We start from the raw sequence: 15451 nt of genomic DNA, 5'->3' as shown, positions 1-15451 counted from the left end.
GAATTGATTACTTTTTTATAACACAACCGGACATTCCCCTTCTGAGCAACAGCACTATTGAACCAATGACGATATCTGACCATCATACAATCACCATGACAATGACCTTCCCAGAGAAAAATACCAGCACCAAAACATGGAGACTGAACACATCCTTACTGAAAGACCCCAAAGATGTTTCCGAGTTCAATGACATATTAAAAGATTACTTTGCTAGAAACGAAAATGGGAAAACCTCTTCAATCACACAGTGGGAGGCACACAAATGTGTTATTAGAGGAGAATTTATAAAAAAACTAGCCAAAATAAAGAAGGAAAAACAAGCCAAAATAAACTCATTGATAACCCACATCCACAATCTGGAAAAAACGCATAAACAAACTATTGCAATCTCAACATTTGAGGAACTTACAAGTGCGCGAAAACAGCTTGCAGAGGAACTAAATATAAAAACAAAAAGGCAATATATATTAAGACACAAGATCTACTACGAACAAGGCAACAAGAGTGGGAGACTGCTCGCTAAAGCAGTACAAAACAAAAAAACCTCAGCAACGATCCATCAGATAATGGATAAACAAGGTAAATTACGATCCTCAAATGAGGAGATTGCAAAACAATTTGAACTTTACTACCAATCTCTTTACAATATCCCTTCCAATCCCAAAAGCCCACAAAACTCTGACCTGAGAGCCAACCTCATTCAAGACTTTTTAAGTAAATACAGTCCACCCCGAATCTCAGATGTAACAGCCCAAAAACTAGAACAACCGATCTCTGGCACAGAATTAGATAAAGCTATAAAAGAGATGAAAATAGGAAAAGCCCCAGGCCCTGACGGATTACCCCTACAATACTACAAAACCTTTATTGAAATATTAAAACCACGTTTCCTGAACTCTTTCCATTCTTTACATGCAGAAAACCAACCCCCTAAACAACTATTAGAAGCACATATAACTGTGATTCCCAAAGAAGGTAAGGACTTAACCCAAGTCACAAATTATAGACCAATTTCCTTAATTAATGTAGATGTAAAATTACCGTATATACTCGAGTATAGGCCGACCCGAATATAAGCCGAGGCCCCCAATTTACCCCCAAAAAAACTGGCAAACTTATTGACTCGTGTATAAGCCGAGGGTGAGACATGCCTGTCCATCCCTGTGTGTGTGTCCGTCCATCCCTGTGTGTCCGTCCATCCCTGTGTGTCCGTCCATCCCTGTGTGTCCGTCCATCCATCCCTGTGTGTGTGTGTGTCCATCCATCCATCCATCCCTGTGTGTGTGTGTCTCCATCCATCCATCCATCCATCCCTGTGTGTGTGTGTCTCCATCCATCCATCCATCCATCCCTGTGTGTGTGTGTCTCCATCCATCCATCCATCCATCCCTGTGTGTGTCTCCATCCATCCGTGTGTGTGTGTGTGTGTGTGTGTGTGTGTGTGTGTGTGTGTGTGTCCAGCCTACCTTTGTCCCGAGCCTCCGTCCCGTGCCTTGCCTCCTTGCCTCCGTCCCGTGCCGTGCCTTGCCTTGCATCCGTCCCGTGTCGTGCCTTGCCTTGCCCCCGTCCCGTCCCGTCCCGTGCCGTGCCGTGCCTTGCCTTGCCTCCGTCCCGTGCCCTCTTCGTCGGCGGCCATTGTAAAATTCAAAAGCTGCGCCGCCGCCTTCGCCTGTGATAGGCGGAACACTGAATTTCCCAGCAGCCTGTGTTCCGCCTATCACAGACGTCGTATCATCCTCGTCCGTAGTACGAGGATGATACGATGTCCGTGATAGGCGGAACACAGGCTGCTGGGAAATTCAGTGTTCCGCCTATCACAGGCGAAGGCGGAGCCGGAGGCGCGGCTTTTGAATAGAATGGCCGCTGTCTGTCTGCTCGACACGCTGATCGAGCGGGCAGACAGCGATGACTCGAGTATAAGCCGAGGGGGGCACTTTCAGCCTCAAAAAAGAGGCTGAAAATCTCGGCTTATACTCGAGTATATACGGTATATGCAAAAATCCTAGCAAACAGAATCTTACCTTTACTTACATCCTTAATAACATTAGATCAAGTGGGCTTCATACCTGGCAGAGAGGGTAGAGATAATACGACCAAAGCGCTAAACATTATCCATTGGCTAACCTCGAAACAAAAACAAGGATTCTTTCTCTCCCTCGATGCAGAGAAGGCGTTCGATAGGGTGGCATGGGATTTCATAGACGCAGTATTAATTCATATAGGAATCCTACCCCAAATGAGAACAAAAGTTAAGTTAACAAAAGTTAGCAAAAGTTAGAACAATCTCAATTTCCCCTATCAATTAACTCACTCCCGTGGATTAACCCTAAATTTCACTCTAGCGATATCAAGACTCATCCCCTAATTGGACCCACTTTAGAAACCTTTAACAGCACATTCAAATCCAAGAACTCCACTCCCTGGTATGGTCCCCTCACCCCTCTAGTAAACAACCCTGACTTCCCACCAGGTTTAGAAAGAAATTTTCTCAAACACAACTGGCCACATAAGGAAATTCTCACCAATCATTTCTTTAAATATGGGAAAATACTCTCTAGAGAAGACCTTCATGGCATTATAGCACCCTTCCAAATACCCCTTTGGATCTATACTCAAATTAGACATTTCCTAACCAACAAACAGATATCACATCATTGGACAAAACCCCTAACGACAGTGGAAGACCTTTGTACGAAAAAAACACCACACAGACATCTCATCTCAATCATATATAACTCACTATTTGATGGGGCACCAGACTTAGCCAATACAACATGCAAAAACTGGGAAAGAGACCTTGACATCTCAATATCCGAAGAACAGTGGGAGAAAATACATATTTATGCACACAAAGGGTCTCTAAATGTAGCCACTCAGGAATGCAGCTATAAGATTTTATCCAGATGGTATAGGACACCCTCCATTTTACACAAATTTTCCCCCACAATCTCAGAAAAATGCTGGAGATGCAACCGAGAGGAAGGTTCGATGATCCACATATGGTGGTCATGCCCCTTAATTCAGACCTTTTGGGAAGCGGTTCACGAAACCATCAACAAGATATCCTCAGAACCCCTGAGCTTTAATGCCGCACAATACCTCATTCATATAAACGATATCCCTAGGAAAAAATATCTGAAATCATTACCAATGTTTATGGTTAACGCTGCACGACACTGTATCCCCTTCCATTGGCGCTCCGAATCCGTTCCAACAAAAAAGGAATGGTTTCGGAGAATAAATAAGATAGAACAAATTGAAGAGCTCATTAGTATTTCTCAGGAAAAAATCACAAGATTCTATGCAACATGGCATGAATGGATAGAATACAATAATTCTCAAGAATATAAAGCAACTATTACTCAGTAATGAAGCACGGAATTAGGAGATTAACTCATTTATAAATGAAATATAATCTGTAAGTTTCAATGTTTTTATTTTTTTTTATTTTTTTTTTATTTTTTTTTCTTCTCTTCCACCCTCCCCCACCCCTTCCTCTCCCTCTCTATATGTATTCAATTCAACAAACAGCTGACCTCCGTTAATACGGTGTAATAATATGTTTATTTGATCTCTTACTTAATGTATTACCTGTTTGAATATTGTCCTTACTTTACTATGTAATTGTACTCGACTTTTGTTACATATATAATATGCGCTTCTATGTATTTTTTTTACTTTAAACTGTATTATGTCCACTTTTTCACCCAATAAAAACTTGTGGAACAAAAAAAAAAAAAAAAAGCATTGCTGGAGGTAAATGTCAGTTTTGCATGTGTGCGCTGTAATATTTTTGTTTAATTTGTCTTTAGACTCTGCTAAATCAGTAAGCAGCTATGGTGGTCTACACAGGCTAGGTATAAAAGGTATGTCATTGCATAGGACATACAGCGTTTGAAACAGAACATGCCCCAACCCCCCCCCCCCCCCCCCCCCCACTTCTTATCTAAGTATGGACAGGGATGTTTAAAGAAAATGTATGACATTGATAGGAGGTGCGGGGAAGTCTCATAATGGGCTCACAGAAAACCTTGTCAATACTGAACTTTAGGCACAGGAGCAGAAGTACTGTACTTGGCCAGGCACAAATCAAAATAATGTAGACAATCGTTCACATGTAATCCAGTAGCTCTTACATACTTATGAGACTGAGTGTTTCCATAATGTAATACATTAGCCCTGCCAAATTATTTGACAAGCAGAGTTTCCTGGTTGCTGGGATAGTAAAGGAGCATGCCAGGCTTGTTACATGCCACAACATGCAAAATCCAGATGCAAGATGTAACATATATTTATACCTTTTGAGAATATGTTTCAACTCTGTGTTTGGTGGGGCCTTAAAGTGTATGTATTGGCACATTTTTTTATTTTAGCTTTGGATAGAGTAAAGCCTGGTATACACAATGAGATTATTGGACAAATGATCATCCTTTTTTTTTTTTGCATGTTAGTCTACATATCAAAAATGAAGAGGTTACTAAAGTTAATTTAAATTTGGAAGTGATGTAATAAATTGAATTGCATTTGTTTTGGATTTTTTGACAAAAACTGTACTAATTAAATGAAAATGATAAGATCTGGTATCGTACGAGAACAGGTGGTGAGGTAAATCTCCCAATATGAACCTTTTCTGGTCATAATTTCCTAAAGAGAAAATTCCTCAATTTGCAAAGTTTTCGTTTTACTTCCTCTGGCATCATTGGTGCAGGAAATGAAGAAAAATACAACCATCAAGACCTTACAGATGATGTAACCCAATTTATCCAAAAATAAAAAAAGGGTTTGTCTATACGCACACTTCACTGCATGTAACACTGGTCAAATCCCAAATCTAGGCACCAGGGTATTCTCCAGACTCAATTATCTCATTTAGGCTGGATTCACACCTATGCAGTTTTAGTGCTTTGAGTTGCACTACAGTCTGTTTAACATGATTTCCTATGGAACACGTTCTATAGTGCAAATCTGCAAAATGCAAAAAGCACTAAAGCTAAAATGCATAGGCATGAATCCAGCCTTAGGCTCATATTACTTGATTAAATGGATAATTCCACCCAAAAATACATTTCAGCTTTAGAAGGAAAGTAGGTTGGAGTATGGATAATATGTAAAAAAACATTAATAAACATTTACTGCAGTAGTGTATGTTTCTAAAATACATAATTCAGACTTCAGAAATTCTGATGGAGATATTTCCTCCCTGTGGTCTCAAAGAGATAGGAAGACATAATTTAAAATTAAAGTGGTTGTAAACTCATTTTTTTAACTTTTACCTACAGGAAAGCCTATAATAAGGCTTACCTGTAGGTAAACAAAATATCTCCTAAACCTGTACGGTTTAGGAGATATTCCCCTCGGTATGCGCCGCTGACTGCAGCGGCGCATGCGCACAAGGGGAATCTCAGCCTGAAAATCCGGCAGTGGCCGACCGGCCGGAATGAAATCTCCCGCGCGCATGCGCAGGAGTGACGATATCGTGGCTCCGGCCACTCACAGCGCTGGAGCCCGCGATACCCGGAAGAAACGCAGAGGGAGCATGTCAGCTCCCTTGGCGTGGATCGGGCCAGATGTCGGGGCCTCGTTCTAAGGTAAGTATTTCATAATGAGCTAGTATGCGGTGCATACTAGCTCATTATGCCTTTTGCTTTGCAGGTGTTAAAAAAAAAAAAATAGCGGGTTTACTACCACTTTAACTAAATACTCTGCAAAAAAGTGTATCTGCACCAGATTAGGAGTCAGACAGTATATGCAAATGTGCTTCAGGACTCTAAAGGCAACAGAGTGGACTTTAACAGAAGTGAAAAAAAGTTCTGTAAAAAAATAAAAGAAAAAGAACATTTTGGTACCTCTCTATTTGACCCTCTTATGAAACATTTTATATTTAAAGTTACAGCAAAGTAAAGCAGTTATAATACTCCCTTGCACTTTACTATCCAAAAGTTTATTTTTCCAAAAGAACACATTCAATATGTAAATCCTAAAACTTAATTTTAGAAAGCATACGACTAATTTTGGAAATGATGAAATTCGATTGAAATAAAGTAATAATAAAATGGCAACAAAAAAAATGAATTGTTCTAAACGTCACATTCAGCATCTCTTACCTCCACAGTTTTACAAGTTTCCTCTAGTTGTGAAATCACTGCTTGAATCCGGTCGTTACATCCAACCAAGACCGCAATGCCTTCCGACAGTTCAGACTAGCCAAAGAAACACAGTCAGTTACAAAACAAGGTAAATTAATGATATTAAATTAGCAAATGTATATATAAAGTTTTTGTTTGTTTTATATGCAGGAAATGTAACTAAAAGTAACCACGAATCAGAAATTATAATTCGTGAAAGTGAAACTTTCTGTTCTGACAGGTGTGATATTTAGAATTTGATCATGAAAACAATAAGGGAGTGGACTCCTAGCAAAGTTTTTGAAAGCTTTTAGTGACAATGAATCACACAGCCTACAGTACTCCACCAGGAAATCTCCCAATCTGCTTTACTGGGCTCTTCTAATGTGGTATTTTGTCACCGGGTATTTTACTTTCTTTTTACCTTTTTTAAAAAACAAAACATTTTTTGTTAGTAATTAAAAGAAAGTGTTCCTCCCCTTCCTTAAACTTTAATAAATTAAAATAATCTTTAAATTGTCTTATGTTTCTTTGATCTCCTTCTAAAGCAGATCTAACTCTTAACTAGATAACATTTAAGGGTTGATTTACGAAAAAAATGGAGAGTGCAAAATCTGGTGCAGCTCTGCATAATGTCATCTTGTTCAATTAAGCTTTGACAAAAAACTTGGAAGCCGATTGGTTTTTAGGCAGAGCTGCACCAGATTTTGTACTTTACAGTTTTAATAAGTCAACTCCATGGTCATCATTATATCATAAACAACTATCAAAGCTCTTCTTTCAAAATAATATTCTCACTTTTTTATCACTTTTTTTATCCTTTTATCCTTTTTTCATCTCAGTGTTGCCAATCTCCTCCAGCCTCTTTGAGCCATTTCCATTTCCTTTCCACCCGGTCCAGTCTGACATGCATACAGCACTGGAGTGTTAGAACAGGAAGCAGTATTTGCAGGAAGCAAAAACCATAAGGTGATGGTATTGGACTATAAGGAGATATAAAAGTGTAACAAAAACTTAATAGGATTCTAACCCTTGTATTAAGTAGTTTATGAGAGGAAAGATTTTTGTTCATTTTCTAGTCTTTTTTAATTTTCTGTGTTTTTTAAATCACAAATTGCATGGCAAAGAGGTATAATTACCCCTCTGATCAGCTTATTTAGCAGGGGAAGAAATAACCTCCCACTGACTCCAGTTACAACTCCATGGAACCAGTTGATCCAAATTGCTAGTGCCAATTATTACTGAGCTGTGTTGAGAGGGGGCCCAAATAATGAGGCAATATATATGCACTGACACCACTATAGCAGGAGACCTGCTCAATTACAGCCCTCATGTGTGTATATTAGCACATGTACATAGTGTGTCAGGTTTTGTTTAAGGGTGTGGGGGACTATTTTTTTCCCCATTATTAAAAAATAAATAAATAACTAAACAATGAAAGAAATTAGCTCAGGCAAGAGGATCTGTGATGATTTTCGGTTATGGTAGCCAAACCTGTTAGATACATTTTTTTTTCTCTAACAAATAAAAAAATAAACAATTGTAGTTAGTCCAGTGAAATATTTATTTCTCCTGAGACCTGTACTTTTTTTTTTTATTCATTGCTCAGAGAGTTAATTATAGGTTAGAGAAGGTATAATATTTTGTAATGTATTCTTTTCCTTTATTATACACTTTATTATATGTTTGTGTCACCATTTATAGAGTGGTGCAGTTACTGTATGTGGCAGTTCTACTCTATTTGAAGTCCCACACCCAAATACTTAAACTTGGAAGAAATATATATTACGGATGCAAAAGAAAATACAGAAAGCCTTCTGCCTTCTTCATTAAGGTGATACAGTAATAGGCTGATCACAGCTATTAAAGAGATATTTCATTTTATATGTATGGTATGCTTACCTTATACCAAGGTCTTTATGTAATCAGAGCATAGATAGCCATTACTGTTACTAAGAAAGTAACAACATGGAGTGGGATAGTGTGGTCACTGAATCAGGTGATTTTTACAGTAATGTAGATGGATATATACAAAATATGACCTTCAATTGTTGTAGTGATCTGTACTTATCATTGGTTATCTGCAAACCATAAATCTGCACAATCCACCTCGAAACTGGTAGGTTAAATTTCTAATTTCTAACATGCATTACTATAGTTTTTTTGTTTTCATTTTAGATGGATCAGGGAATGTCAGCTCTTTTTGCTATGTGTGGCCAACTCATGATATTTCTCTTCACTTTCTGTCCTGTAAACACAACAGGAAATGAGAGGAAATTTTGTTAACCACATCAGCCATGCGCATCGGGTCCCCCGCCGTGCAGCTCTTAAAGGGAACCCCGGATATGTAAGGGATTTCGTGCAGCGGTGCCATTGTGCCGCAGTAAATGTGAGCCTGTTGGGAACCGGTTAAATAAGCCTATTCTAGATTATCTCGAATAATTATTGTTTGTATTGTTAATACAATGCTGATATTATAAAACCAAAGTGTATAATGTGACCATAGATCACCTTTAAATATATATTTATGTTTTGCACATTTAGTAAATGCTGCACTATTACAGCTATCTATATAGATGTCTGCTTTGTATCACATTATTGCTGTTTTATAACCAAAAAAACAAACAAAAAAAGGAAACAACTTGAATATTTTTAGACTTTATTTTAAAGAAAATGGAGGGAGTGTCCCTTGAGCATTCTGTCTCAGTGTCCTAGATAAATAGTGAAGGGACATCTTATTCTGAAACAACTTTGCAAGTTAATTCTTGAATAGCTCTGTAGTTATAGTTAGGTATTTATATATATACTGATACAAAAAGTAATTACTAAAGCCTTTGGCTTTCATCTCTTTTGAGGGAAAGAGTTGAATCCACCAAAGATTAACATAAAAGGAATGAAGGTATCGCACATTAAAAAGGGGTAATCATCTCTGCAGAAGGTGTTGTATTGTGTTCCTAGTTATCCTCATAGTCTGAATGAAATTACCAAAGAATCATTGCTAAATGTACCAATTAAATATAATTATGTCATTATATATATGGTAACATCTCTGCAATAACATATTCATTGAAATTAATGTGTTATCATTGAAAGAGGGCATCTGAGGCATAATACACGCATGTACATGAATGACACATACAAACTGAAACATTAAGTATTATGCAGTAAATGGGTTCTAATATGGTCCAAGTCCTGATAAACAGAAAAGGAATTTAAAGGCTAAGTTCACATTTTCAATAAAGTGAACTAAGCAGTCAAGGAGTCTCAGTAGGTTAAAATACACTGTGTAGTTTAGAAAAATATTGCTTAGTTTAACTGCCATATCTCCAGGCCATTTTCAGGACCCCAAAGCCTGGCAGAAAAACGTCAATATTGTTCGCATTCCCAAAGCTAGATAGTTGCTAGGACCTGGCCTAAGTTGAGAGCTTTCCCCTATCGTCAAAGGAGCAAGCACTCTACCCAGTTCAAAATGCGTAGTGCAATATCTTTCTCCTGGTCACATTGCCACTGAGCTCAGCCTCTGCTATTACAGGGGGATGAGAGTGCACTGTGTATGTACAGGTTTTAAACTAAGGAGAGTGCTACCACTGATGCACTTCACCCGAAATGGGCTTATTCCTATTCTGCTGAAGTCTGTTGAGTGGAGAGGAACTCCCTGAAGCCAGCACTTAGTCTGAGACCAAAGTAACATATGAGAGCTTTGACGGGTGCTAGTCTTCGGTTTTCAACAGTAGGGAGAGCACTCAACTTGGGGGCATTTACTCAATGTCTCCCACGTTCTAGCACCTAAATAGAAAGAGGAAAGTGAACATTACGGGGGCTTTTTGGACAGGCTTTGGGTGTGCCACAAATGGCTAGTGGTATGGCAATAACATTAAATAATATTTTTCTGAAATAGCTCAATCTTATTTTTTTTGTGGATGACACTAAAATAAGCAGGGCAATAACTTCACATCATATATATTGATATACAAATTTTACAGAACGACCTGAAAAAATAATGTGGTGGGCAACTACATGCCAAATGAGGTTTAATGTTGAGAAATGTAAAGAAATGTAAAGTGATGCACTTGGGGGCTAAAAATATAAAAGCATACTACTCACTAGAGGGAGAACCTCTGGGGAAATCAAGCATGGAGAAAGATCTGGGGGTCCTGGTAGAAGACTGAGCAATAGCATGAAATGTCAAGCTGCAGCAAACAAAGCCAACAGACTATTAGCTTGCACAAAAAGGGAATTTACTCCAGTGATAAAACGCTAACCCTGCCCCTTTATAAAACAAAAAAAAACCTCTGGTTCGGCTTCAACTGCAGTACTCTGTCCAGTTCTGGTCCCCAGTCCTCAGAAGGGATGTGCTGTAGCCAGATAGAGTCCAGAGAAGGGCAACAAAATTAATAAGGGGACCGGAAGACTTCAAGTATGAAGAACGACTAAACGTACAAAATGTATTCTCCCTGGAGAAGAGACTCTTGAGAGGAGATATGAAAGCGGCATTCAAATACCTCAATGGTGATCACAGCGTAGGAAAAAAACATTTCAGTCTCAGGGAGTGTAAGAGGACATGGGGCCACACGATGAGATTGAAGGAGAAGTGGTTTAACTTTAAGCCGCGTAGGGGTTTTTTGACTGTCAGGGTGATAAGGATGTGGAACTCTCTTCCACAATCGGTGGTGTCAGTGGGGAGTATTGATATTTTTAAAAGATTCTTGGATGTGCATCTTAGTGAACACAACATACAGGGATATGGGAAATGATTATCGACACTGACACACGTACACCTACACAGGGTGAACTGGATGGACTATTATCTTTATGCAACCTTACCTACTTGAAACTATGAAACTATGAACAGTGTGTTTTAAGCTACTAGGGACCCTTGACTGAATAGTTCATTTTATTGAAAAGCCTTTAATAAAACTTTTAAGTTTCTATAAGGACTTTTACAATGTAGAATCTAGAATACAAGTCAAATTAAAGAAGGCAAATGCATCTTTATTTTTAATTTCGTTCATTATGTTTTGGATAGAGTAGGGAGAAATTAGAACCTCGGTCAGGATTTTATAGCTATCTTTGTCTGCATTGGAGATAGTGTATATCTCGTCACTTCCTTTCATTGCAATAGGAAATTAGGAAATCTGTTCAAAGTGAAAGGAAATCCTACCTTGAGTAGTTGTCACTGGAATGAATGTCTCCATAAATAGATTTTCCCACTTTCCCTGTAACAGTGGCAACTCTAAATAAAGTTGGCCGTACATGGGTAATTTTTTTTTAACAAAGCGATCTAAAGATTGACCTCTGTCAAACAAAAAAAAGCCAAACACGGATCAAAGTTCAGCCTGTTCCTGCTGAACCAGCTGAACTTCAATTTGACTATGGCCAGCTTAACATTTTAGATATCCACTTACTTTCTGTCCCCTGGAGAGCAGTCTTCCAGGCTAACAGAGACTGGGGACAAAGAGAGCAATTAGAAATTCGTAGAGGTTTCACCATTAATCCTAACAAATAAACCTTAGATATCTTTAAAAATATTTTATTTTAGGAGAAAAAGTCTTATAGTATGATCTTGATTTGGTGATAATGTTTTAATAACACTGCACATGTTCTGTCCTAATTAAAGTTTTATCTCAGTCAGCAAAGTGAGCCTGTGGCCACTTAAAGCAGAGGTCCTCCCAAAAAAATAAAAATGAAAAGCCAGCAGCTACACATACTGCAGCTGCTGGCTTTTAATAATAGGACACTTACCTGTCCTGGAGTCCAGTGATGTTGGCATCAGCTGTTGGGTGCTGCCACTGCCATTACAAGTAAGGGAACCTGGCAGTGTAGCCTTACGGCTTCACGCCGGGAACCCTACTGTGCATGTGCGAGGCCCCGCTCCTCTCTCCTACTGGCCCAGCAACAGGGGGAGGAGGAGGGAGGAGGTGGCAGAGCAGATTACCGGAACTGGGAACAGGATACCTGTCAAAGACAGGTATTCTGCCCCCCTTCCCCGAAAGGTGCCAATTGTGGCACCGGAGGGGGAGAGGAGACAAATGAGGGGAAGTTCCAATTTTGTGTGGAATTCCGCTTTAAAAACAACTAGTCACAATATGTCACATGTCACTGTCAATTGCCCATCAACTTATAGGGAGGGGCAGATGGTAGAAGAAGAGAGGGCTGTACTTAACCCGCTAGTGGCCGAGAAAGGGTTAAAAAAATAGCAGCGTTTTGCTGGCGGTATTGCAGTGCTGCCCTATTGATTTCAATGGGGAACAGCGGTGGAGAAGTGGTAAACACACCGCTCCTTCACCGCTCCAAAGAAGCTGCTGGCAGGACTTTTCCTGACGTCCGGCCAGCGCACCGCTCCAGTATGAAAGCCCTCGGGCTTTCCCACTGGAGACAATGGAGCAGCAGTTTGAGGGTGGATTGCAGGCGCTATTTCTAATGCTATAGCGCCTGCAAAATGCCCTCGGTGTGAAAGGGGTCTAATTAGTATTTCAAGTATACTGTATATTCTACTATTTTCTGTATATACTGTATTATATCTTTAACCACCTCAATACAATGCACTTACACCCCCTTCCTGCCCAAGCCAATTTACTAGCTTTCAGGGCTGTGACTGTTTAAATTACAATTCAGCGGTCATGCTACACTGTACCCAAACAGAATTGTTATCATTTTGTTCCCACAAATAGAGCTTTCTTTTGGTGGCATTTGATCACCTCTGTGGTTTTTATTTTTTGCTAAACAGACCTAAAATTTTGAAAAAAAAAAAACGTTTTTCTTTTGATTCTTTTATAAAGTGTTGTAAATAAGTACGTTTTCTCCTTCACTGATGGACACTGATAAGGTTGCACCGATGAGGTGACACCAATGAGGAAGCACTGATGGGCACTGAGGATGGGCACTGGTAGGAGGCACTGATGGGTGGCACTGATATGAAGCACCAATGGGCATTGATAGGCGGCACTGATGGCCACTCATGGGTGGCACTGATAGGCAGCACTGCTGGGCACTGATAAGCAGCAGTGCTAGGCACTGATAGGCAGCACTGCTGTGCACTGATGGGCACTGATATGCGGCACTGGCACTGGGAGGCACTGGGGTTGGGCACTGACTGATAGGCAGCTGCCTGGGCACTGATTGGCATTTCCTTGGTGGTCTAGGGTGGCATAACTGGTGGTCCTGGGTGGTGCCAATCCCTGGTGGTCCTGGCAGCATCCTGGTAGTCCTGGGCGGGCATTCAAGGGGGGTTGCACTAATAAACAATCGGCACAGACCCCCCTTGTCAGGAAAGCAGCCGATCGGAAATGCCAATGCTCTTCCCGTTTACATCGTGGTAAAGAGCCTCTGCATCACCGATTGCCGCAATGTGGGTCCCCAGAGGCGTGCGAGAGCGGTTGTTCTGGGAGGCGCGTGAGGTGGTTAAAGACTGTTGAATTACTGCATGCAATTTAGACATACAGTATTTGCTAAATAAATGTCCTTGTCTGTTACCAGAATGAGTGCAACCAAAGGAAGCTGCATCACATCTAAGATTTTCATGCCTGTTTCAATATGTCTTTTAGAATAGGGATTTAACAGAAATGCAATCAGCTGAATGATGAAACAGGGAGTAACTGTAAATTGCAGTTTGCTAAACAAGTTCAAAGTTAGAAGCAATAATGCAAAACAGGTTTAGGAAGGCAAGAAATATGCGTACAATGAAGAATAATAAAAAGCTAATTATGAAACCTTCACAAACATGAACTCTTCACAACAATGTCTCTGTGACTCAATCAGGCCATCAAGTGGCTGTGTAGCATAGTCTCTATGAGATTCTATGATAAAGATGAGCTCAGGCGTGTTCGCAACTCAACGTGCCCGTGCCCGCCAGGAAGCTGACACTCAGCAGCACTAATCACAGGTAGTGAGACATTTCCCGATCTGTGTAGCCACGGATTGGGAAATGTCTCACTGCCTGTGATTAGCACTGTGGAGTGCCAGCTTCCTGGCGAGCGCAGGCACATGGAGTTGCGAACACGACTGAGCTCATTCTTATTCTATAACAACAAAAAATCAAGCTGAGGATCACTATTTCAGTAAAACAGTACAAAGCACCGCTACTTGTGATTATCCTCATAAACAGCATCCCTCACAATAAAGTCCAGGGTAGCTCTGGTGGCACATGCAAATGGCTGGAGATCCAAGGTCCAAGGACAAATGGCTACTCGACTGGAACTGTAGTATTTTGGAAGCAATCAAAGAGGGGTTCCACAGAGTGGCTCAGTCTTCTTGAGGAACTGGGTACACACGAGCGGATTGGATGGTTTTTCTGCTAACACGGTCACACAAAAGTTCGTGGAACTTTCGACCGTCAAGAACGCGGTGACGTACAACACTACGACGAGCCGAGAAAATGAAGTTCCATGCTTCTGAGCATGCGTTGAATTGTTTCCGAGCATGCGTAGGAATTTTGCACGTCGGAATTGTTACAGACGATTGGAATTTCTGATCTGAACTTTTTCAGAGTGAAAAATTGAGAACATGCTCTCAATCTTTTGCAGGCGGAAATTCTGCCAGCGAAAGTCCGAAGGAGCATACACACGGTCGCATTTTCTGACCAAAAGCTCTCATCAGTCTTTTGCTGGCAGAATTTACGATCGTGTGTACACGGCATTAGGTTAAAGCCTGGCTGCCTGGTTCTGACAGTGCAGACCCTTACACCTGGTTGCAGATCACTTTCCCAGCTACCTCTGCCTCATCAGTAGTGGCCTCTCTGCTACTGATCATAGTGTATTACTGAGCAAAAAAATTGCATCTTTGCAATACAGGCACATTTCCTCATTGCTTTTAAGTACTGAAAGTGCAGAGAAATACCTGTTTATCCTGCCAGAAACCCAGTGAGCTCCTAACTTCCTGTAGTGAGCTATTAATGCTGTGATGAAAACACCCAAAGGATGTTGTCAGCACTGACCAGTTCTCTACTGTTGGTCTGCAGAACACCTCCCTACTCGTTTCATCTCCTTAAAATAGGGTGTAGGTGTGCTGTAGTCCAGTAGAGGACAGTGATAGAACTGCTTGAAATTTGCAGCAGAGGCAGAATTGTCGGTTCACTACAGAGAGTTAGGAGTTTGCTGAATTTCTGGCAAAATCAACAGTTCATTTTGCAGCATTTTTAAAGAAACAAAACACAGGAAAATGTGCATGTATTGCAGATAATATTTTATTTTGCCCAGTGCTTGAATTTAGTAATTCTAGCATGTTCCAGAAGGAGTAGTGTGTCTGAATTTTTTTATTGCTAGTGAGAACAACGGTGGTTTCCAGTGCTGCAATATTTTACCATGTAACAAGAATTAAACATCATA

The 15451-nt window shown here is 40.2% G+C and overlaps 1 protein-coding gene across 3 annotated transcripts in view; it reads right to left on the bottom strand.

Moving 5' to 3' along the window:
- Window positions 1-15451, bottom strand: part of TRIM55 (tripartite motif containing 55) — a 223722-nt gene that overhangs the window by 148608 nt on the left and 59663 nt on the right. For all 3 annotated transcript variants that reach the window (XM_077492805.1, XM_077492808.1, XM_077492806.1), the window contains exon 4: window positions 6108-6203. In XM_077492805.1, the coding sequence (XP_077348931.1) occupies window positions 6108-6203 (96 nt within the window). The remainder of the gene's footprint in view (window positions 1-6107; window positions 6204-15451) is intronic.

Source organism: Lithobates pipiens, unplaced genomic scaffold (assembly GCF_037356315.1).
Source record: "Lithobates pipiens isolate NorthernLeopardFrog02 unplaced genomic scaffold, aLitPip1_a1.2 Scaffold_19, whole genome shotgun sequence".
NCBI classification, from domain to species: domain Eukaryota; kingdom Metazoa; phylum Chordata; class Amphibia; order Anura; family Ranidae; genus Lithobates; species Lithobates pipiens.
Note: the sequence above shows the minus strand (reverse complement) of the source record. Positions and strands in the feature narration are given on the sequence as shown.